This window comes from Ovis aries, chromosome 21 (genome assembly GCF_016772045.2).
Source record: "Ovis aries strain OAR_USU_Benz2616 breed Rambouillet chromosome 21, ARS-UI_Ramb_v3.0, whole genome shotgun sequence".
NCBI lineage: Eukaryota > Metazoa > Chordata > Mammalia > Artiodactyla > Bovidae > Ovis > Ovis aries.
Genome location: NC_056074.1, coordinates 39,640,492 through 39,665,806, shown reverse-complemented (window position 1 = coordinate 39,665,806; position 25,315 = coordinate 39,640,492). Strand labels below are relative to the sequence as shown.

General features: G+C 48.7%; 2 protein-coding genes across 3 annotated transcripts in view; both read left to right on the top strand.

The window, feature by feature from the left end:
- The first annotated feature begins 611 nt into the window (after positions 1–611).
- BATF2 (basic leucine zipper ATF-like transcription factor 2) lies at positions 612–7,598 on the top strand. Of its 2 annotated transcripts, none has more exons than XM_027959334.3 (3): positions 612–721; positions 2,256–2,360; positions 5,578–7,598. In XM_027959334.3, exons 1-3 carry the CDS (start codon positions 683–685, stop codon positions 6,256–6,258), a joined length of 825 nt encoding a protein of 274 aa, XP_027815135.1. In that variant the 5' UTR covers positions 612–682; the 3' UTR covers positions 6,259–7,598. The 2 variants fall into 2 exon arrangements, with proteins under 2 accessions (XP_027815135.1, XP_014958660.2); XM_015103174.4 differs by having other exon boundaries at positions 5,575–7,598.
- The window catches only part of MAJIN (membrane anchored junction protein), a 54,225-nt gene continuing 31,165 nt past the window's right edge, over positions 2,256–25,315 (top strand). The window contains exons 1-2 of the mRNA XM_027959749.2: positions 2,256–2,360; positions 10,660–10,878. The gene's annotated coding sequence lies outside the window, so the exon portion shown is untranslated. The remainder of the gene's footprint in view (positions 2,361–10,659; positions 10,879–25,315) is intronic.

The window sequence follows — 25,315 nt, the reverse complement described above, 5'->3', positions numbered from 1 at the left end:
GTCTGTTGTATGAAAACACAGTCATTAGCCATCTGTTCGTCTATTTAAGGGCCGTTGCTTATTTTTGCAGACTTGTCTCAACATTATTAGTCTCACAGCGTTGGGGGAGGTGGTCGTATTATCTTGCTTAGTCCCTACATCAAGCCTGTGAGTGGATATCTATATCATCTCCCGTTACAGATGAGGCAACTAAGGCTCAGAGAGGGTAAATCACCTTCTCAAAACTGCACAGCTCCAACGAGCCAAAAGTGGGCTGTGAACCTGGCTCCTGCAATTGTGGAGCCCAGGGATGCCCCCACATCCCTGGTGAGCCCTCTGTGCCCCACTGGCTTCTCCTCTTGGCTCTGTCTCTGGCAGCCTGCCCGCCCTCTCCTACAGCAGCCTCCCCACACCTGGCCTTCAGCCCCCCTCCTCTGGCCACACTCCACCGTCCTCATCCCAGAAAAGGGGCCCAACCGGAAGGCCCGTATGTGTTAGGAAATTCCAGCCACGTGAGCCAAGCCGAGCCTGGGATTCTGAGCAGCTGGTGGCTTTAGGAGAAACTGAAACTTGCCTTGTTGGGGGCGGAGTGGTCACCGGGGATTTAAAGAGCTGCCACTTCCTTGGGCCCCAAGAGGGCACTGGGAGGTCACAGCAGCTGAGGGACGCCCCACCGGTGTGAGCCCGTGTTCTCCTCCCCACCATGCACCTCTGCGGGGGCGACGGGCCTCTGACCAGGACGGTGAGTGCAGGGGAGCAGGTTCAGGGGCTAAGAAGGGGAATATGCCCCAGGGTGCCGGGGCCGGCTCTGTTCGCAGGGGCTGGGGAGCGCAGGCCTCACACACCCGTCTCTGGGCCTCAGTCTCCTTAGGGGTTTGGCTTGAGGGCTTTCCTGCTCTCACATTGCAGATCCAGGCTTCAGTTTAGAACTTGGCCTCTGATTACAGCTCTCTCCTCACCTACCTGTCCTACGCTGCCATTACAGGAGCCTCCTCTTTCCTCCCCGAGCTTTCTGGCCACAGCTCCCCTGGAGGCCTTGCCTCTAGTCCAGAACCCAAGTACCAGAGGCTCAGGCCCTTCTCTTATGGCGGGTCTTTCCCCTCCAGGCTCCAGTCTCTCAGTCCCCCAGCACCTGCAAGGGGCCTGCTGTGGCCAGGAACTTAGGAGTTGCAGAGTCCTCAGCGAGGGAGGCCAGGGTCCTGCCTGAGGTCCCCACACTCAGAACACACCTCCCAGAGTGACCTGAGGGAGGGGGTTGTGGGGTCTCCAGTGTTCCCGCTTGTCTGATTTTCCAGAGCCCTGGGCATGTGGGTTAACTATTCATCTAAGCTCATGAACCCCAGTGAAGGGGGAGAGTCACAGCTGTCACCCTCTGCGTCCACTCTTCTGTCAGAAGGGACTCATTCTCTCATTCTAGGCTGCTGGCCCACTAGAATGCAAGTAGCTTGAGGGCAGGAAGTACTGCCTCTTATGTTTGCTGCTGCGTCCCCTCAGCTCAGTGCGTGGCACATAGTAGGTGTGCAAATATTTGTGGGATAAATGAATATCAGCTTTGGGCTTGAGCTGGGCAGGGGAACACAGAGTAGAATCAGAACCACCCCCACTCTCGTCCTCACAGAAGGAGCTCAGGCTAGAGAAATCAACACCTTAACGGTGGAAACAGTAGTGATTAGAACAACAGCAACTTTTATTAACCCCTGCCAGCTTTCCAGCCGGTGAGGAAGGCACCAGTGCCTCCATTTGGGGCAGATCAGGCAATGGGGCTCAGGGAAGTGAATGATCTACCCAGAGCAACACGGTGCATAAGGAGCCTGTAGGTGTGAAGCGGGTTCTGTCTGGGGCGTGTACTACCCCGTCATGAGCTGTGAGTGGTACGGATGTGAGGCTGGCATTCCACCGAGCTGTGCTGTGTTTGTGATGGGGTGTGTGGAAACCGATGGAGCCAGAGAGGGCTTCTGGCGGAAAGGGGACCCTCGGGGACTTGATTCAAGAAGAATATGGCTGAGACTTCCCTGGTGGTTCAGTGGTTAAGTCTCCAGGCTTCCAATTTAGGGGTCACGGGTTTGAACCCTGGCGGCTCCCTCTGCCTTTAGACAGCATCCCAGCTAGACCCTCACTCCTTGCTGGGTGTTTGGCTCAAATGTCACTGCTTCAGTAGGACAAGGTCTTTCCAAACACCTGAGCTAAACTAAGATGCCACAGGCCGCATGGCGCTGACCCCCCAAAAGAGAAGGGAATGGCTTTACAGCTAGCCCGCCCCTGTCGGGCCCCTACAGGACGCTGAGGAGCATCAGAGGCAGCTGAGGAAGAAAGAGAAGAACCGGGCGGCCGCCCAGAGAAGCCGGCAGAAGCACACGAGCAAGGCGGATGCCCTGCACCAGGTGGGGACGCCTCCCTTCCCATCCCCGACGTCACTCACCCGGGCTGGCCACCTCTTCTCTGTCCCACTAATCAGCAGTTCCCTGTAGGTGCACTGCTGTAGGTGCCAGGGGCCCTGAACCTGGGGAGAGAGGAGGGCTCTGCAGCTGAGATTCAGAAATTCCTGAGTGCTGAGCAGAAATTGTGTGCCAGATGCACGCTGGGCTCCAGGGGCATGACAGTGCATTCTCAGCCCAGGCCTGCCCTCAAGGCACCCCCAGTCTAGAGGGAGGAGACAAGAAGTGGAGGGAAACAGGGAGAACCTGGCCCAGTGACCAGGTGAGGCCCTCATCCAAAGGTAGGTCCCTGAGCCCTGCCCATCCAGAACCCACCTCAGAGGTGCTGCACTGCGGCGATCACCCTGCCTGTCGGGGTTCTGATGTGAGTGGCCAAGACCGTCTGCGAGAAACTGGTTCAGGGTTAAGATGGGCTGGCTTTAGAGTCCCAGCTGCTGCATTCCATAGCTGCAGGTCTTTTCCTTCACTGAGCTTCACTGTCCTCATCCAAAAATCCCTGCCCCCTGGCAGGACCCTTGTGAAGACTAAAGGAGGCCAAGGAGCCTGGTGGGGTGGAGGGTGGGGAGGCTCTACTCACACTTGCCTCTTCACCTTGGATGGTAACCTGACCTCAGATGCTAACCTGACCTTGGGGTTTCCCTTCTTCCTCTGTGCAGAAAGGACACACCTCGGGGGGACCGGTAAGAGCTAGGTTCAGGACCTGGCCTTTGGTTGGGCTGCATATGCGATAGTCCTTACTGCAATGAGTAAACCTCAGAGCCCTCCACACCCAAAGGTCCTACGCTCTCTGCGACCCCACCCCCACTGTCCACCTTCCCCTCCCAACATCCTGCACCTCGTTCTCTGTGTTCCTTCCCTGATGGAGCATGTCCAGCCTCAGGGGCTCCCCCGGCTGCTCCCTCTATCTTCAGACAGCAGCCCAGCTAGATCTTCACTCCTTGCTGGGTGTTTGGCTCCAATGTCACCGCCTCAAAAGGAGGTCTTTCTAAACATCTGAGCTAAATAGACCTCACCTATTACTCTGCTTTATTTTTCTGGTTAACACTGATCTTGCATCACAAGTTTAGATGTTGACCATTGCTTGTCTTCCTCACCAGACTGTAAGCACCCTGAAGGCAGGGAATGCTTCTGCTGCCTACTGTCTCCCCATTACCTGGACCAGTGCCTGGCAGATAGAAGGAACTCAGTATTTCTTTCTGGAGTGAACAATAGAGTCAAAATAAAGTGGAAACTCATAGGTAGGAACAACATACAGATAGTTGGGTCAAGGTGATACAGAAATGAAGTCTGAGCTGGTTTTGAAGGATGAATAGGAGTTTTCCAAATGAAGGTAAGAAAAAGCATTGCAGGCAAATGAAATAGGGCTGGCATGAGCTTAAGAGAGTAGCACCCTGTACAGTGCATGCAAACGAGGACTGATGCCCAGGATGGCATGCCTGGAGGCAGCTGAGACTTCATGAGCTCATTTATTCCTTCCTTCCAGAAATGCCTACTGAGTATCTCTCATGCGGCAAGCACAGTTCTAAGCACTGGAGATACAGCTGTGAACACAGCAGAGAAAAGTCCAGTTCACCCTCCTTAAGGCTCATATTTTCACGGGGGAGCCAGATAGACAAATAAATGACCTATGAGGTATTTGGGATACCAGATAGTGATAAGTGCCCTAGGAAGGATTAAAGCAGGGAACAGGGAAGGGAGTGGGACATGCGGGGTGATGGAAACCTAACTAGGGAAGCCCTCCCGGAGGAGGTGACAGTTGAGCAACCTGAGGGTGGTAAATGAATGAATAAGTGACCCAGTTTCTGGAGGTGTATTGATGCCTTTGGAGAATTTAGGTAAAGAGTGACCTAATGACATGTTTTTAAAGTGTCTTTCCACCTTCCACAGCAGAAACCAGCTTGGGAGGGGGGCTGTGGGTGGCTCTGAGGCCTGTTAGAACTTTGAGTCCATGGCTTAAGCAACATTTTAATATAAAACACCCTTGCAGCTTCTTCTTTTAGAAAGTGTCCATAAAAGGCAGGGCAAGGGGCTCAAAGAAAGTCACTGAGCCTGCTGCTTCTGCTGCTAAGTCGCTTCAGTCGTGTCTGACTCTGTGCGACCCCATAGATGGCAGTCCACCAGGCTCCCCTGTCCCTGGGATTCTCCAGGCAAGAACACTGGAGTCGGTTGCCATTTCCTGCTCCAGTGCATGAAAGTGAAAAGTGAAAGCGAAGTCGCTCAGTTGTGTCCGACTCTTCGCGACCCCATGGACTGCAGCCCACCAGGCTCCTCCATCCATGGGATTCTCCACGCAAGAGTACTAGAGTGGGGTGCCATTGCCTTCTCCGAGTCTGATGAGCTGTGGAAATAAAGTTGCTTCTGCATTTTCCACCACTGTTGCCATCATACTAATAAATGATTGTTTAGAACTTCACACTGATTACTGTCCCACCGGGTTCCCACCCAGCGCTCAGCAGAACAGAACCTAAATGCCGAAGAGAGCACACCTGTGCTGCCAACCTGTGAACCGTGAGCCTGGACTCTGCCCACAGTGCCTCGGTGGGCAAGTGCTGGATGTCGAGGAGGTCTGGCAGTGGCACTGGGCAGCCTAGAAGTGTCCAGGACAGAGGGCATCTAAGTTGTCACAAGAAGGCCATGTCAGGATTAGACCAGGGAAGCGGGGCTGGAATTGTCCAGGCAGAGGAGATGGCAAGCGTGGCGAGGAAGCAGAGTCCATTTGAGGAACAGGAAGTGGGGGCATCAGGAGCAGCTGGAGAAATGAAACTGGAAGTGTGAGCTGAGGCCACCACACGTAGGGAGTCCTGGGAGACGTTAAAGGGCTTTAATGTCCCATTGGCACTGCAGCCAGCGAAGGTCTCCTCTGGGCCAAGAGATCAGGCAGTTTGAGAGGCGCACCACTTAGGAGGCTGGTGGAGCTCCCGGGTGAGCGGAGATCCCAGGCTGGCTGGCTCAGGCACCTGGCACTGGGGAGAGAGAGCAGACAGGTCTGAGGTGGTGGTCATGAATGTCTGGCCAGAGAGCAGCCAAAAGGGCATTGAGGTGGCAGCGGTATCTTTCCTTCTAAATTGAGGACCCTGGGGCATTGGGAACTAGGGCTCAAGCTGGGCCTCTGATTCTGGCTGACATAACCCTCCCCACCTATATCTGCTTCTCCCCCCAGCAGCATGAGTCACTTGAGAAGCAGAACCACGCCCTGCGGAAGGAGATCCAGGCCCTTCAGGCTGAGCTGGCCTGGTGGACTCAGGCCCTGCACGTGCATGAGCGCCTGTGCCCTCTGGACTGTGCCTCCTGCTTGCCTCCGGGGGCCGCTGGCTGCTGGGGCCAGGCTGAGCGGCCCCCAGGCTCCGCGCCCCACAGACAACGTGGCTGCCAGGAGCAGCTGGGCCTGTTCCGGACCCCAGCCTCTTCTCCCTCGGCTCCGCAACCCTCTCCAGACCCGCAGCCTCGTGGGTCCCTCGGCCTCCTCCTGTCCCCTCTGCCCTCCCTGTCCCTTGGTCCCGCTGCAGTCACTGCATCTCCTGCACGACAATCACCCAGCCCTGCCCAGTCCGCCTCCCCTGCTGGCTCTGGCCTGCTGAGACCTTCCTCCAAGCTCAACACCCTCCTGCCCAGCCCCACAGCCCAACCTGCCCCTCTAGAGTTCCTCAGGCTGGAGCACCCCACCAGGGGGAAGCCAGGGTCCACACCCCACAGCCCCTCAGCTGCTCCGGGGCTGGGGTCTCTGCAGGGCAGAGAGCATAAGCCAGCTTCCTTAGCAGCAGATTGGCAAGGGCTGGATGTGGATCCCAGCCCCTACCCCCTCCTGGACTTCCCTCTGCTCTCTTCTGCTCAAGTCCACTTCTAACCTGGCCCTCAGAACTGGTCTAGCCCCTTCCTCAGACCCAGGAAGCAGCCTCAGCACACAGGCATCTCCTGTTGCTGCTGAGGGCTGCCTTTCTTGGCTGACCAGCTAACTAGGAGTGGAAAGGACACAGAGGCTCAGAGAAGCCAAGTGACTTGTCCAAGGTCACATGGCCTTTCTTGGGACCCGAAACATCACGATCTGCTCCTCCTTCTCCTGGTGGGATCCTGGCCCAGGCACCCTAGGGGCTGGGGTCCTAGAAACCTAGAGCCGGCCTGAGAGGTTTAAGTGCTGGGAGTGGGCAGGGACTCTCCCTTTTGCTCTGTGATTCCCAGGGCCACAAAGCCCTGTAATTTCTGAAAGTTTGCCCTTACTGGGGCTGGTCCAGAGTCCAAACCCTGGTGGGGAAGGGCCAAGCAGGAGCCCAGAAGAGAATCCTTTAGGCTCCTAGTAGTTTTTTCAATGCCAAAGAGCTAAACCTGTGGGTTGGAGTTGTGGACAAGCCTGGAGCAGTCCCCTCTGGGATTTCTACACGCTGAGGGTCCATAGCCACATGGTGACCTTGGATTCTGAAGGGTCAGCTCACCAAGCTATTCCCAAATAGTTCCCTACCTCTCCCTTCCTCCCAGGGCCATGGTGAATGGACTTCTGAGAGCATTCATGTCCTGCACAAAAGGCAGGTGGAAATAATGAGGGAAGGAGCAGGTGCAAACTTAGGTTTGAGCAAGTGCTGGACTTGAACCTTTTGCTTTGTGATTCCCTGCTTCCCAGGTGGTGATAGTGGTAAAGAACTTGCCTGCCAACGCAGGAGACGTAAGAGACGCAGGTTCCATCCCTAGGTTGGGAAGATCCCCTGGAGGAGGGCATGGCAACCCACTCCTGTATTCTTGCCTGGAGAATCCCCATGGACAGAGGAGCCTGCCAGGCTACAGTCCATGGGGTGGCAAAGAGTTGGACATGACTGAACGACTTAGCACTTAGCATGCAGTGAGACCTGTGTCTTCTTCAGTACTGTCCTCATCCCTGTGCAGCTCACAGACTCCCATTACCCTCCAGCCCCTCTGAGCAATGCCCCTGTTGCTCTTTGGCCTGATGGAGCAGGGGCCTGGGACCAGATAGGAGTGCAGTTGCAGCACCTGCTTGGGGATGGGGGTGGAAGTGGGGGACGGTGGGTTCTCATTCAGACTGAAGACAAACACTGTAAGGGGAGAGAGATGAGAAACTCCAGCTCTTCACCCAGATTTACACACGTAAGCAGACACTAGGCTAGTATGTGACACACTCCAGGAAATGCTGAGCACATGGTACCTATGTTATGGTAAATAAAGTGTTTTCCAATTCTTTCTGCTTTAGTTAGTTGTTTAAAATTCTGACTGTACTTTGTACTATTGAAACCAAAAGACCTTTGAAAGGAAAGAGCATGGTCTAGAATCTTAGGTGGGCAATCCCTCATGGACCTCTTAATCCAACCTCCCTTCCCATTTTGCAGATGAGGAGATTGAGGCCTTAAGATGGGTTGGACTTGCTCAGAGTCATGCAGGAAGAGGAGGTGTCGTGGCCACAGGATTGTGGATGGCTACAGAGCAGGAGTCACCAGCAGGTTCAGGGAGAACAGACTGGTGGGAGGGAAGCCAAGACACTGTTGGTTGGAGGCTGGCTTGAGTCTGGGACAAGAGTCGATATGACGTATGGTGCTCGAGGACTCGTTGGGTGATGAGGACACTGTGGCCTGGCATGTGTCTGTATAACCTAAAATTTGTCAGGCACTCTCTGTGGAACTTGGGTTAACTCACTGATGCCTCTAATAACTCTGGAAAGTAGATATAATTATTACCCCATTGTTTGGAAGGGGAAACCAAGGCCCACGGGTGTAAAGGTCACATAGCTAGGAAATGGTATAGGCTTGATGTAACTCAGGAGCACTTAACTACAGGTGATTCTGCCTTCTACCTTCCTGGAACTTTCCCTGTAGGCCCTGAATGGAGGGGCTGAAACATGCCCATAGACATGACCCAAGAAGGTAAAATCCTACCTTAAGCTCAAAATAAGAGAGGGGAGTGACTTAATTAATGTTGGTACACTCATACCCCAGAAGAGATGGTAAGAACAAAGAATGCTTTGAAGAATATTTAATGAGGTGAGAAAATGCTCACAACATATCAAGCAGAAAAAATAGAATGTGCAACTGTCACTATAGTTTTATATTATGTTTGTTTAAAAATATAAACAGAATCAAAGGAGTGGGAGGAGGTGCTGTAGATTCTTGAGGCATATGAGCTAATATCTGTGAATCCCCAAATTGTAAACAGCCACCACTGTGGCAGAAGGCTTTCACATGGTTGAATATATCCTAGAAATTTATATCTGGATGTGTCTATGGCTGCATAACAAATTATTCCAAAACCCAGTGGTTTAATCAACAAACATTTATCATCTTAAAATTCCCGTAGAGTGGGAATCTGGGCACAGCTTAGAGGCTCAGGGTTTCTCACAGGCGTCAATCAAAGTGTTGCCCAAGGACTTCTCCGGTGGCCCAGTGGTTAAGACTTCACCTCCCAATGCAGGAGGGTCAAGTTCCATCCCTGTTCAGGGACCTAAGATCCTGCATGCCTTGGGGCCAAAAAGAAAAAAACAAACATGAAACAGAAGCAATATTGTAACAAATTCAATAAAGTCTTTGAAAATGGTCCACACAAACAACAACAAAAACCCAAGCAAATGAAAACAAAACAAAACAAATCAAAACAAAAACAGCCCCCAAATCTCAAAGTGTTGGCTGGAGCTGCAATCTTCCGAAGGCTCAACTGGGGGATCTACTCCCAAGCTCACATGTATGGCTGCCTGTGGGCCCCAGAAGGTCCACTCCTAAGCTTATTCACCAGGTCATTGGCAGAACTGAGTTCCTGGAGGGCTGCTGGACTGAGGACCTCAGGTTCTTACAGGCTGTTGGGTGCAGGTATTATCTCCTTGCCATGTGGGCCTCTCCATAGGGCTGTTGGACATGGCAGCTGGCTTCGCTCAGAACAAGCAAGCTAGAAAGTGAAAAAGGTGAGCGATCAGAAGCCACAGTCTTTTTGTAACTTAATTTCAGAAATGACTTCCTGTCAGTTTTACTATACTCTGTTGAGTAGAGGCAAGTTACTAGATCCAGCCCACACTCAAGAGGAGAGGATGTCACAAAGGCATAAAAACCAGAAGGTGGGGCCTTCCCTGGTGGTTCAGTGGATGAGAATCTGCCTGCCAGTGCAGGGGACATGGGTTCGATCCCTGGCCCAGGAAGTTTCCACATGCTGTGGAGCAACTAAGCCCATGTACCACAGCCTGTACTCTAGAGCCTGCGCTCTACAAGAGAAGCCATTGCAAGAATTCTGTGCACTTCAGTGAAGAGGAGCCCCCATTTGCCAGAACTAGAGAAAGTCAGCGTGCAGCAACGAAGACCCACTGCAGCCAAAAACAGAAAAACGAAAACAAAAACACAGAAGGCAGGGTCATTGGGAGAATATTCGTTTTAGAGGTTGCTCATCACGCTGGGTGAGAACTAGTACTTTCTTGGATACCTTCTCTTTCCTTTTATCATCAGCACTAACCCACTCCAGTGTTCTTGCCTGGAGAATCCCAGGGACGGCGGAGCCTGGTGGGCTGCCGTCTATGAGGTCGCACAGAGTCAGACACGACGGAAGCGACTTAGCAGCAGCAGCACTAGCAGCTGGCTTTCCTTGGGGAGACTATTTGTTTTTAGGAGGAAACAATTTTGACCCCTTGACGGCAGCGGTAATGCCCCCAGCAGTGGGCAGAGATAATCTGGTAGGCTGGAGGCTGTAGCAAGGCTAGAGATGCTCAGCCTCACGTTAGCCTTACAGCAAACACAATGCAGACACTCACTCCTCGAGAACGACCTTTGAAGTGACGCATAACAGTCAGTGCTGAAATAGCAAGTATGTGCAAGCCAAGAGTCTTCTACGCTTTGAAAAGTAATCACTCACTGGAGGACTGAATGTAAACTCAATAAAAATTCTTCCAGCTGTTTTATTTTTTTCCGATATTCACCTCTATACAGAGTTGAATGGGCTTCCCTAATGGCTCAGCAGGGAAAGAATCTGCCTGCAATGCAGGAGACGCGGGTTAGATCCCCAGATCAGGAAGATCCCCTGGAGGAGGGCGTGGCAACCCACTCCAGTATTCTTGCTTGGAGAATCCCATGGACAGAGGAGCCCTGTGGGGTACAGTCCATGGGGTTGCAAAGTCAGACACGACTGAAGCGACCAAGCACAGCACGAAACACAGTGAGCTGAATGGTAGCACTTGAAAAGATAAGTCCACCTAGAACCTGCAAGTGTGCCCTTAGGGTTTTGCAGATATAATTGAATTAATAATCTCAAGATGAAATGATCTTGAATTGTCCAGGTGAGCCCTAAATGCAAAGACGAATAAGAGGAGACCACTGAAACAGGAAGAGAAGACAAAGAAGGTCATATGAAGACAGAGGCAGAGATTGGAGTCAGGTAGCCCCCAACCAGGAAACACGTGGAGTCACCAGAAGCTGGAAGAGGCCAAGAAGGCTTCTCCCCGTGGAACTTCAGAAGGAGCTGGGAGAGCTGTGGGGAGGCTGTTGCTGTCTTCCAGGTAAGCGGTGTTGGTGACCACAGCCAGGGGGGTAGCAGGGAGGTGGGAAGGTGAGGTCTGATTCAGGGTGTGCTTTACAGGTAGGGATGATGGGATGTGCTCATGGATTGGGCATGGGGAAAGGGAGGACAGAAGGATGATGCTGCAGCTTGAGACCTGAGCTACGGGTGGTTGGTAGTACCGAAGACCAAGAAAGATTGCGAGAGGAGCAGTTTGGAGTGGATATGTTGGGGAAGGGAGACCTGGAGACCTGTTTTGGCCAGGTCAAGTTTGAGATGCCTACTTGTCATCTAACCGAATAGAAAACAGTTTGGCAATTAGGGGAAAGGTCAAAACTGGGTGTATAGGGAATTCCCTGGCAGTCCAGTGGTTAGGACTCTGGACTTACACTGCTGAGGGCCTGAGTTTGATCCATGGCTGGGGAACTAAGATCCTATAAGCCACATTGCACAGCCGAAAAAAAAAAAAAGACTGAGCATATAAATTTGGAAGCCAGGTGTGTGGGTGGACATGTTGGGGACCAGATGAAATAATCTATGAAGGCCCTTGCCACTATGCCTCTATGAGGGCCTCCTCTGCTCAGGCCCCAGAGCTCTCTCAGGCTGGCACTCCTTCCCTCCTGCATGCCCAGAATCTGCCCCCAACCTTCCTCATCAAATGCTTCATTCTCCAGGAAGCCTCATATGACCTTCCAAGATAAAAAATGACCCCTCAGGCTCCTTGTCACACTCGTGTGCCTTTCACCAGCATCTTTCATTTTCCTTCTTGTGTGACTGACTGCACCTTCCTATCTTTTTAGCTCCCTCAGTGGCAGCAACCAGTCAGGTCCATCATGAGTACATTTAAACCGCAGGAGGTAGTAAAGCATGATGGTTACAGAGTTTGAGCTCCAGGGCCAGACAGGACTGGGTTCACATTCCAGCTCCACAACCCGCTCCACATGTCTTCAAGCCTCAGCTTTCTTATCTGAAAAATGGGAATTGAAAAAAGTACCCGCCCGCAATCCACCCAATGTATATGTGTGTATGTGAATACATATCCACGCGTGCATATATGTGCTGTTGCTCAGCCATATCCGACTCTTGGTGACCCCACAGACTGTAGCCCACCAGGCTCCTCGGTCCACGGGATTATCCTGGCAAGAATACTGGAGTGAGTTGCCATTTCCTCCTCCAGGGGATCTTCCCGACCCAGGGATTGAGCCTGTGGCTCCTCTGGCTCCTGTGTTAGCAGGTGGATTCTTTACCACTGAGCCATCTGGGAAGCCCATACATATTTATATATACATGTAAATGTAATATACATTATATATGCTAGAAAAGCACATGTTTACCAAAAGACATAAATGAGAGATTTTATATCAGCAATATTTATAATGGTAGAAAACTGGAAACAATCAAAAGGCCCCATCAAGAGTATACCCAATAAATTGTGGAATCTTTTATACTAGATAATGCTGCACAGCAACAGGGATGAACAAACAATCAACACAACTATCTGGAATAGTGTGAATAAGCTTCACAAACATAATGCTGGGCCACAGAAGGCAGAGGAAAAAGGGAAGACAATCTGTATGATCCGTTTATCTAAAGTTAAAAAGTAGAAAACCATTAATCTATGTTGTTAAAAGTCAGGGTAGTGGTCACAGTTGGAGGACAGCCCCTGGAAGGGGACCGGGGGCCTTCGTGGTGGGGGGCTGACAATGTTCTGTTTCTTGATCTTTGTGGTGGTTACATGAATGTATTCACTGTATGAGACACTGAATGGTGTGTTTTTGATTTGTGCTCTTTCCTGTTATGTCTGATGTGCTTCAACAGAAAGAGGGTGGGGGCTTCTCTGGTGGCTCAGTGGTGAAGAATCCATCTGCCAGTGCAGGAGACATGGGTTGAACCCCTGATCCGGGACGATCCCATATGCCACAGAGCAACTAAGTCTGTGCACCACGGCTACTGAGCCCGAGCTCTAGAGTCCACGAGCCGCAACTACTGAAGCCTAAGTGTCCCAGAGCTCATGCTCTGCAACAGGAGAAACCACCGCAGTGGGAAGCCTGTGCCCCACAACTAGAGGGCAGCCCCCAGCTGCCGCAACCAGAGAAAAACCCGGGCAGCAGCGAAGATCCAGCACAGCAAAAAACAAATGAAATTATATATTCGAAAAAGAAAGAGGGTGGCTATAAGGAGCACATCACAGGCCCTGGCACACAGTCCATGATCGACAAGTTACCACGAAGTGAAAGTGAAAGTCGCGTCCAACTCTTTGCGACCCCATGGACTATACAGCCCATGGAATTCTCCAGGCCAGAACACTGGAGTGGGTAGCCTTCCCCTTCTCCAGGGGATCTTCCCAACCCAGGGATCAAACCCAGGTCTCCTGCATGGCAGGCGGAATCTTTACCAGCTGAGCCACAAGGAAAGTCCAAGTTACCACCAAGAAATGAATGAAAGAACCATGCCTTGTCCTCAGGTGAAACCATTAACAATCAGAACCATGGACAGATCAGAGTCTGCATTCAAGGATGGTTGGAGGAAAAGGAAGCGCTCTCTGGTCTGAAACTGGGGACTCCAGGCAGAAGAGAAGCTAAGACCTTTCCTCTGAGACAGTGGCTCCATGCCTTCTGAAGGACACTCCTATCATGCAGAAAGGAGAACATTCCTAGGGTACCATGGATATCTGTGTGTGTTCATGCAGAATTTTATCCCATTTTGAAAGGTCTTCAGTCTCTTGTTTTTCTAAGCCAGTGAACGTTGAAATCTCCCTGGAGAGGCCAGTCCTGGATCCAGGACATCCCCAGCTTGCTCAGGCTCTTGCAGGCTTTTCTCACTCTCTTGGGCTTGTATTTATCTAGTTAGTGGAGAAAGGGAAGACTCTAGGCAGGGTAAAAATAACCCAGGACAGATCTTTCAGTCATGCCCAAGCTCCAGGAAGCAAGGCATATTTTGTATCAATTTAATGAGCTGTTTCATCTGGTAGCGATTTCCCTGTTACTGAGAGTATCCACACAGAGGCTGCGCAAAAACCTGCCAGGATACTGCATGGAGGATTCCTACAACACGAAAAACTTGCCCAGGTGACTGCCGAGGGCATGCCAAGTCTAAAATTCTGTTGCTTAATTCAACACAAAATTTCCTTGAATGCATGAATTGCTTCTCTCTGCACTGCCCCTCTTGCAAGTATGTTTCCTTTTCCCTAAGCCTTAAAATATTGCATGCTCCACAGGAAATCTGAAAAGCAAGGGGGGAAATTTTCTATACCATTCGCTGAATACTACTCAGCAATAAAAAGGAATGAAATATAGATGCACGAACCAGGGTGGATGGATCTCAAGGGCATTATGCTGAGTGGAAAAAGTCGATCTCAAAAGACCACCTACTGTAAGATTTCACTATATAACATTTTCAAAATGACAAAATTATAGAAGTGGAGAACAGATCAGTGGTAGTAAAGGATTAGGGATGGTACATGGAAGGGTTGGGGTGACTATAAAGGGTGGCATCTTTGGGGTATGGAACAATTCTGTATCTTCCATGTGGTGAATACACAAAACTACACATGTGATAAAAAGATACAGACTTATACACACACTTTATAGCAATGATGATTTTCTGATTTTGATACTGTACTAAGTCATGTAAAGGGCTTCCCTGGTGACTCAGACAGTAAAGAATCCGCCTACAGTGCAGGAGACCTGGGTTCCATCCCTGGGTTGGGAAGATCCCCTGGAGAAGGTTATGGCAACTCACTCCAGTATTCTTGCCTGGAGAATCCCCATGGACAGAAGAGCCCGATGGGGTACAGTCCATGGGGTCGAAAAGAGTCAGACACGACTGAGTGACTAAGCACATCACGTAAGTCTTGTACGGACCTTTCTGGACTGCCTTTGTAATTTCTTGTGACTGTATAACTTTCAAAAAAATTTTTAACAGCATAGCAATTTCCACCCTTAACATTTTAGCATATTTCTTCAGTATGCTAAAATTCAAATTCAATTCAAAATATAAATTATTTTCGTCACATAGGATCATATTGTACATAAGTTTTATACCCTGAAATTTTCTCCTGAGAATATCATAGGCATTTTCTATGTCATTAATTACTCCACAAAACAATCACTTTAGTAGCTGTGTAACATGCCAGTTTCATGGATATAACGTTCTTTACTTAACCACCCATCCTATGTGGAATGCTTGGGGTGTCTCACATTTTTCACCACTATAGATTGCCTTGGGGCTTCCCTATAGCTCAGATGGTAAAGAGTGCACCTGCAGTGTAGGAGACTCAGGTTCGATTCCTGGGTCAGGAAGATCCCCTGGTGAAGGAAATGGCAACCGACTCCAGTATTCCTGCCTGGAGAATCCCATGGACGGAGGAGCCTGGAGGCTACAGTCCATGGGGTTGCAGAATTGGACATGGCTAAGCGACTGAAACACAGACACACATAGATTGCCTCATGATGAATATCTTTGTGCAAAAATGGATACCTACACTTTGAGTTCTTTTCTTAGGTCAGGTTTCCAGAAGGGAGTTATTAAGTCAAAGGAAATACTTTAAATGGTCAATTTATCTTTATCATGGAATTCAGTTACCACGTTGTGAGATCACTATGGAGAGGTCCAGACAGGGAAGAAATGAGGTCTCCTGCCAAAAGCAAGCAACAACTTGCAAGACCTATAAGTGAGCATTTTGGAAGCAGCATTTCCCGCCCCATTCCAACCTTCAGATGACTGTTAAGTCATTAAGTTGTGTTAAGACTCTTTTTTGACCCCATGGACTCTAGTCTGCCAGGCTTCTCTGTCTATGGAATTTCCCAGGCACAAATACTGCAGTGGGTTTCCACTTCCTTCTCCAGGGGATCTTCCCAACCCAGGGATCGAATCCAGGTCTCCAGCATTGGCAGGCAGATTCTCTACTACTGAGCCCCCTGACTGTGACCCCACCTATATCCTAACTCCAACCTCATGAGGGACCTCAAGCCAAAACTCTCCAGCTAAGCCCCTCTTAGATTTCTGACCCATAGAAACTGTGTGAAATAATGTGTTTATCATTTTACTTTTTTATTTATTTTTATTTAAAAACTTTTTGTGGCTGCACCCTGCAACCAGGCAAGGATGGAACCCATGCCCTCTGCAGTGGAAGCACAGAGTCCTAATCACTGGGCCACAGGGAAGTCCCGAGTGGTTATCATTTTAAGCCATTATGTTTTGAGAGAAATTATTATATGGCAACAGATAATTAATACAAGGACTCAGCTAAGTGATGCGGGAATCATATGGCAGGGTGAGAATTCTAGGCAAAGGGAACAAATATCATATAGAAGGGCAAAGAAGCGAGAGAAAGGATCCTTGTGGGATGGACTAGACTAGGTCTTGAGAGACCCTAACCCAGCTGCAGAGCTGCCTCCTCCTCCCTTGGGTGCCCCATGGCACAAAGGGGCCTGATCTAGACAGAATATTACTCAGCAATGAAAAGGAGCTGTGGATTTAGGCAACAAAATGGATAAATCGCAAAAGCACTATTCTGTGTGGAAGAAACTTTACGCAAAATAGTATACACTATACACTCATTTATATGAAGTTCTAAAACAAGCAAACAATTTATAATGGAAAAAAATTAGGGTGGTAGTAACCTCCAGGGTAAGAGTGGAAGTGGGGGCAGGGATTGACTGGGAAGGGGCACGAGGGAACTTTTTGGTACAAAGGAAACGTTCCGTATCTTGAGAGTGTTTTGAGATACACAGGTGTATGCATTTGTCAGAACTCAGCAAATATATGTAAAGACGTGGGCATTTCATTTTACATAAATTGTACTAAAAAATACAAAGCTGTGGGGCCTCCCTTGTGGTCCAGTGGTTTAACGATCTGCCTTCCAATACAAAGGACACAGCTTTGATCCCTGGTCAGGAAACTAAGATCCCACATGCCACGGGGCAACTGAGCCCATGCACTGAAATTAGAGAAAGCCCGGGCAGCAACGAAGATACAGCACAGCCTCATTTTTTTTTTTTTTAAAAGAAAAAGCTTGTAACTCAGTGTTGATCTCTATTTAATGAGACATGTGATAAAGTGTTTAGGGTGAAATATGCTGAGGTATGCAACTTCTTTGGAATGCCTCAACAAATCATGGAATGATGGATGGACAGACGGATGATACATGATGAAGCAAGTACAATTAAATGGTAGTGATAGAGTCTAGGAGGTGGGTGCACAAGTGTTTTGAAATTTTTTGAAGATTTTCACGATACAATTATTTTTAATCAAGAACCACTTGGGATCCTCAGTACAAATGCAGAGTGCTAGCTGTGTGTAACTCTCTGGGCTGGGCCTGGGACCTAGAGTCTAGAACAAGCTCTTGGCATACTTGAACCTCCGGGGGCTCAGACTTCCAGCTAGGTCCAAACACAAATCCTTTCCAAAGAGCATTCTTCTGAAGAGGTCTCTGCAGCGTCTCTCTCACCTCCTTTCTGGGGTTCTCTGCTTCTGTCCGATGACAGCCACCACCTGCAGGAATCAGCTCTCATTACCAAATGCACAATGGCCTCCAAGATCTAAACTGAGCCCAGAGGTCTTCTAAAGCCTCTTTGAGGAGCCGTAACCCACCCCATCTCTTCCCTGAGCTCTACAGGGCTCATACCCCAGTGGTCACTGGCTTCACAGCGACCTAACTGAAACACCCAACATGCAAAGAGAAAGCAACAACTGGCCAACCTGATACTAGTCTCCACCCTTAGGAGACCCCCTGCTCCCACCCCCAAGGCTACCTCTCTGAGTAGGGTCATATCTCCCTGTGGCCCTGCCAGGCCACTCTGTGGCCTCAAGCCTCCAAGGCTGAGGGCGGAGGACTGGCATCAGGCAGGTAATTGGCCTGGGAAGCCCAAAGGGAGGTGACAGAGACTCAGGGGAGGAGGGAACCCTAGGTGCTGCAAGAAGTGGAGCTCTGATGAAGGGGCTCCTTCCCACCCTGCAGGAGGGAGAGGCGGAGCTGCAGAGGCCCAGAGAGCAGCAGCTGTTAAAGGAGACAGGACCCCGTTCTGAGCCTCTCGGGGAGCTGCAGGAGGGTGCGGGAACTCCCCTGCTCCTGGCACTCCTTCTCCCTGCATCCCCAGTTTCTTCACAAGTTAAGCTCAGGATTTATCCTGTCTTCTGGGGCTCCCTCCCTCACGGAACCACTCAGTGGGAGGGAAGCTAGTTAAGAAACCCGTGTGACCAGGGCCTCCTCTGAAAAGTCCTATGGAGTCCCTGGGATAAAAAGACCAGGAAGGGGTACAGGAACCCCTAGCCGCAGCTCAAAGCAGGTGGGACAAGAGTCAATACCAAAGAAATCCCCTGAAGGGCCAGATAGTCTGTCAGACGGTCGATAAACTGCAGCAATAATGGCCCTTTGACAATGCCTCAGCACAGGACTTGGATGTGAGAAACACTTGAATTGTAACCGCAGCTCCATCGAAGATTCTCTAAGTGTGGTCCCCGAGGCAGCACCAACTGTCTTCTGAGAATTTATTTTACAAGTTCAAGATATACATGCTCAGGCCTTTTCCCACTCCAGGCCTATAAATCAGAAATTGGGGGCAGGGGCTTCCTTGGTAGTCCAGTGGTCAAGAATCTGCCTGGCAATGCAGGGCACACAGTTTCGATCCCTGGCCCGGGAAGATCCCACAGGCCATGCAGCAACAACTGAGGCCACATGCAGCAAGACTGAAACCTAAGAAGCCCACAAAATTCACAACTTCAGAGTAGCTCCCGCTCTCTGCAACTAGAGAAACGCACCCAGCAACAAAGACCAGCACAGCCAGAAACAAATCAATAAGTAAATGTTGAAAAAGAAGAAGTTTGGGGGATTGGGCCCAGCAACCCTCAAGTACTCTAGGTGATTCCAATGCAGGTTCAAGTTTGAGAACCTCTGGTATAATCTGATAGGCTCTGCACTGGCCTGTCCAGAAAACTTCCTTCATTCACAAATCGATTCACATTGATCAAACATTTACTGCTGCTGCTAAGTCACTTCAGTCGTGTCCGACTCTGTGTGACCCCATAGACGGCAGCCCACCAGGCTCCACCGTCCCTGGGATTCTCCAGACAAGAACACTGGAGTGGGTTGCCATTTCCTTCTCCAGTGCATGAAAGTGAAAAGCGAAAGGGAAGTCGCTCAGTTGTGTTGGACTCTTCGCGACCCCATGGACTGCAGCCTACCAGGCTCCTCTGTCCATGGGATTTTCCAGGCAAGAGTACTGGAGTGGGGTGCCATCGCCTTGTGCTAGACACCAGTCAAGCCTTACAAGGAAAAAAAAAAAAAAAAAAAAAGCCTTACAAGGAGCCCAAAGTGGAGTAAACGAAAGCTCCCATGTGCCAGGCAGACTAATCAGTATGTACAAGGCAGGAAAGAGAGCCCCAGGAAGGAGTAGATTTTTCTGGCTAAGGGATTAGAAAGGGCTTCACAGAGGAGGTGACCTTTGAGTTGGGCCTTGAAGGATGAGAGAATCAACAAGCAGAAAAGGAAAAGGCACCAGAAATATTCTTCTAAAACCTAAATCTAGCTCTTGTTTTGGGGGAGGGGGGCAAGTAATTAATTTATTTCTTTATACATAACTGAAGTGATGTTACAGTACATAAGTTATTTACAACTGTGCAGTAATATCTTGCAGAATAAATTATCTAGAAGGCAGCAGAAGTACATCGTGAACTTGTATAAAACTGTACAGAGCTTAAAGGTACACTTTTTATGATTATTGGCTCTGTAGTGTTTCCAGTTTTGTTCTCAGAAAGAGAAACAAATGCCCAAGATTAAAGGAAAAAATATACAAACCATGTGGATTTGACTCCATTAAAAACACGTGTCTTGTCTCCATGTCCCTGTGAGGCCGCCAGCAGAGCCAGATCCTCGCTAAGCCTAGTGCCCTCGTCAGCCCCGGTCTGAGGACCGAGCTTCGTGGTGACTGGACGGCAGGCAGCCTGCTGCTCTCCCTTCCCTCCGACCAGAGGCTGCTGTTGCTGAGGGGTGGGCGCCTTAGTTTTACTCTCTCAGTTGATCAGAAATGGAACTGGGAATTTGAAGACTGCTGTCTATGCTGCAGCTCCCGAGATGCCCTCGCAGCTGCTAGAGAAGAGCCTGAGGCCATGGTGCCTGTGCCCACGTCCCCAGCTCCCCGTCCCCAAATCTAGCTTTTAAAGGCATTTTGTTACTTTGGGGATAAATTTTAGTGCCTGAGCACAAGCTTCTTCATGGTCTCTCCCTTCCCTCCTTCACGGACCCCACCTCCTGCCACTCCACACCTCCACTTATATTTTTGAGTGAAACTGAACTTCTTACAGACAGGTACACGCAGCATGCTAGTTCTTATTGCCAGGCCTTTGCTCACACTGTCTTTTCTTCCCAGAATGTCCCCTTTGTGGCTCTGAGGTCAATACTTCCCATCCTCCAGGACTCATTTCAGGTAGCTCCTCCTCCAGAAAACCCTCCTAACTCCTGGCTTGTTAAGTATCATCCTCTAAGTCCCCTAAGGCCTGGAACACAGGTGCATCAGAGCCCTTACTACTTTGTATGTTAAAATCTGCTTTATGTTAATCCCCCTGTTAGAAATGTGAATTTTTTGTGAGCAGACATCTTCAACTTTAGGACCTGGGGGCCCGGTGCACTGCCTGACATGATGTGGGCTTTCAATAAATATTTATATATTTAGTGAAGGAGAGAAAGAAGGGAGGAGAATGTTAAATAGGAGATCTAGGAAAAAAGCAATGGCAGGAGTTATGAAGAGTCTGACAGTGAGTACACGCCAAAGGCAAAGGCAGAGAATGTTCTTCTCCACAGAAAACCTGGAAGAGAGGAGACATAGCTTAGCAGCCAGGAATTTCTTGCCACCTGCTTACTGGCTTGACAGATCTGGCGTAAGTGCTTTGAATCCAGTTGTCATCTGCTGAGCGTTGCTGTTAAAATGTTCCAGTTTGGCAGGCCAAGTGTGAATATGCACATGTCTTCTTTAGCACTGTTAAGCTGGTGTCTGAATTAGGGTACAGGTTTATTAATTTCCCAGAAATTAAGGGCACATGAAAAGATGTTCAGTATCATTAGTCATTCAGTTCAGTTCAGCTCAGTTCACTTGCTCAGTCGTGTCCAACTCTTTGCGACCCCATGAATCGCAGCACGCCAGACCTCCCTGTCCATCACCAACTCCTGGAGTTTACCCAAACTCACGTCCATTGAGTCGGTGATGCCATTCAGCCATCTCATCCGCGGTCATCCCTTTCTTCAACTGCCCCAACCCCTCCCAGCATCAGGGTCTTTTCCAATGAGTCAACTCTTCGCATGAGGTGGCCAAAGTACTGGAGTTTCAGCTTCAGCATCAGTCCTTCCAATGAACACCCAGGACTGATCTCCTTTAGGATGGACTGGTTGGATCTCCTTGCAGTCCAAGGGACTCTCAAGAGTCTTCTCCAACACCACAGTTCAAAAGCATCAATTCTTCAGCGCTGAGCTTTCTTCACAGTCCAACTCTCACATCCATACATGACCACAGGAAAAACCATAACCTTGACTAGACGGACCTTTGTTGGCAATGTAATGTCTCTGCTTTTTAATATGCTATCTAGGTTGGTCATAACTTTCCTTCCAAGGAGTAAGTGTCTTTTAATTTCATTAGTCATTAGGGAAATGCAAATTAGATCTACAACTAGATACCATCAACATCTGTTCAGTTCAGTTCAGTTCAGTTGCTCAGTAGTGTCCGACTCTTTGTGACCCCATGAATCGCAGCACACCAGGCCTCCCTGTTCATCACCATCTCCCAGAGTTCACTCAGAGTCACGTCCATCGAGTCCGTGATGCCATCCAGCCATCTCATCCTCGGTCATCCCCTTCTCCTCCTGCCTCCCAATCCCTCCCAGCATCAGAGTATTTTCCAGTGAGTCAACCCTTCACATGAGGTGGCCAAAGTACTGGAGTTTCAGTTTTAGCATCATTCCTTCCAAAGAAATCCCAGGGTTGATCTCCTTCAGAATGGACTGGTTGGATCTCCTTGCAGTCCAAGGGACTCTCAAGAGTCTTCTCCAACACCACAGTTCAAAGGCATCCATTCTTTGGCGCTCAGCCTTCTTCACAGCCCAACTCTCACATCCATACATGACCACAGGAAAAACCATAGCTTTGACTAGACGGACCTTAGTCGGCAAAGTAATGTCTCTGCTTTTGAATATACTATCTAGGTTGGTCATAACTTTTCTTTCAAGGAGTAAGCGTCTTTTAATTTCATGGCTGCAGTCACCATCTGCAGTGATTCTGGAGCCCCCCAAAATAAAGTCTGACACTGTTTCCACTGTTTCCCTATCTATTTGCCATGAAGTGATGGGACCAGATGCCATGATCTTCGTTTTCTGAATGTTGAGCTTTAAGCCAACTTTTTCACTCTCCTCTTTCACTTTCATCAAGAGGCTTTTTAGTTCCTCTTCACTTTCTGCCATAAGGGTGGTGTCATCTGCATATCTGAGGTTATTGATAGTTCTTCCAGCAATCTTGATTCCAGCTTGTGTTTCTTCCAGTCCAGTGTTTCTCATGATGTACTCTGCATATAAGTTAAATAAGCAGGGTGACAATATATAGCCTTGACGTACTCCTTTTCCTATTTGGAACCAGTGTGTTGTTCCATGTCCAGTTCTAACTGTTGCTTCCTGACCTGCATACAGATTTCTCAAGAGGCAGGTCAGGTGGTCTGGTATTCCCATCTCTCTCAGAATTTTCCACAGTTTGTTGTGATCCACACAGTCAAAGGCTTTGGCATAGTCAATAAAGCAGAAATAGATGTTTTTCTGGAACTCTTTTGCTTTTTCCATGATCCAGCGGATGTTGGCAATTTGATCTCTGGTTCCTCTGCCTTTTCTAAAACCAGCTTGAACATCAGGGAGTTCACGGTTCACGTACTGCTGAAGCCTGGCTTGGAGAATTTTGAGCATTACTTTACTAGCATGTGAGATGAGTGCAATTGTGCGGTAGTTTGAGCATTTTTTTGCATTTCCTTTCTTTGGAATTGGAATGAAAACTGACCTTTTCCAGTCCTGTGGCCACTGCTGAGTTTTCCAAATTTGCTGGCATATTGAGTGCGGCACTTTCACAGCATCATCTTTCAGGATTTGAAATAGCTCAACTGGAATTCCATCACCTCCACTAGCTTTGTTCGTAGTGATGCTTTCTAAGGCCCACTTGACTTCACTTTCCAAGATGTCTGGCTCTAGATTAGTGATCACATCATCATGATTATCTGGGTCGTGAAGATCTTTTCTGAACAGTTCTTCCATGTGTTCTTGCCACCTTTTCTTAATATCTTCTGCTTCTGTTAGGTCCATACCATTTCTGTCCTTTATCGAGCCCATCTTTGCATGAAATGTTCCCTTGGTGTCTCTAATTTTCTTGAAGAGATCTCTAGTCTTTCCCATTCTGTTGTTTTCCTCTATTTGTTTGCACTGATTGCTGAAGAAGGCTTTCTTATCTCTTCTTGCTATTCTTTGGAACTTTGCATTCAGATGCTTATATCTTTGCTTTTCTCCTTTGCTTTTCACCTCTCTTCTTTTCACAGCTATTTGTAAGGCCTCCCCAGACAGCCATTTTGCTTTTTTGCATTTCTTTTCCATGGGGATGGTCTTGATCCCTGTCTCCTGTACAATGTCACGAACCTCAGTCCATAGTTCATCAGGCACTCTATCTATCAGATCTAGGCCCTTAAATATATTTCTCACTTCCACTGTATAATCATAAGGGATTTGATTTGGGTCATACCTGAATGGTCTAGCGGTTTTCCCTACTTTCTTCAATTTAAGTCTGAATTTGGTAATAAGGAGTTCATGATCTGAGCCACAGTCAGCTCCTGGTCTTGTTTTTGTTGACTGTATAGAGCTTCTCCATCTTTGGCTGCATAGAATATAATCAATCTGATTTCGGTGTTGACCATCTGGTGATGCCCATGTGTAGAGTCTTCTCTTGTGTTGTTGGAAGAGGGTGTTTGCTATGACCAGTGCATTTTCTTGGCAAAACTCTATTAGTCTTTGCCCTGCTTCATTCCGCATTCCAAGGCCAAATTTGCCTGTTACTCCAGGTGTTTCTTGACTTCCTACTTTTGCATTCCAGTCCCCTATAATGAAAAGGACATCTTTTTGGGGCATTAGTTCTAAAAGGTCTTGTAGGTCTTCATAGAACTGTTCAACTTCAGTTTCTTCAGCGTTACTGGTTGGGGCATAGACTTGGATAACTGTGATATTGAATGGTTTGCCTTGGAGACGCACAGAGATCATTCTGTCGTTTTTGAGACTGCATCCAAGTACTGCATTTTGGACTCTTTTGTTGACCATGATGGCTATTCCATTTCTTCTGAGGGATTCCTGCCCGCAGTAGTAGATGTAATGGTCATCTGAGTTAAATTCACCCATTCCAGTCCATTTTAGTTCTCTGATTCCTAGTTCAACATCTATTAGAAAGACAAAAAAAATTTTAACTGAAGATATCAAATGGTGATTAAGATTCAGAGCAGCTGAAACTCTCATATTCTGCTGATGGGAATGCAAAATGGTGCAGCCACTCCAGAAAACAGTTTGGTAATTCCTTATAAAATTAAACATATACTTACCATGTTGTTGTTGTCATTGTTGTTCAGTCGCTAAGTAGTGTCCAATTCTTTCAGACCCCATGGAAGGCAGCACGCCAGGCCTCCCTGTCCTTCTCTGTCTCCAAGAGTTTGCTCAGACTTATGTCCATTGATTTGATGATGCCACCCAACCATCTCATCCTCTGCCACCCTCTTCTCCTTTTGCCTTCAATCTTTTCCAGCATCAGGGTCTTTTCCAATGAGTTGTCTCTCCATCAGGTGGCCAAAGTATTGGAGGTCAGCTGCAGCATCCTCCCTCCAGTGAATATGCAGGGTTGATTTCATAGCCCAGCAATCCTGCTTTGAGGTATTTACTTAATACATATGAAGACTTGGAACTTCCCTGGTGGTCAAGTGGTTGACTCAGCTCTTCCACTGCCTGGGGCACAGGTTTGATCCCTGCTCTGGGAACTAAGATCCTGCATGCTGTGCAGTCCAGCCAAAAAAACAGGAAAAACAATATGAAGGCTTAAATTCACAAAACAACTGGTACATGAATGCTTATAGAAACTATTCACAATAGCACCAAATTGAAAACAACCGAAATATTTATCAATAGGCAAATAAACAGTGGTATAGCCATGCAACAGAACAGTACTCAGCAATGCTTCCCAGGTGGCGCTAGAGGTAAAGAACCTGCCTGTCAATGCAGGAAATGAAAGTGATGCCGGTTCAATCCCTGGGTTGGGAAGATCCCCTGGAATAGGCCTGGAGAATCCCCTGGACAGAAGAGCCTGGCAGGCTACTGTCCATAGTATTGCAAAGAGTTGGACATGACTGAAGTGATTTAGCACAGCACTCAACAATAAAGAGGAGTTAACT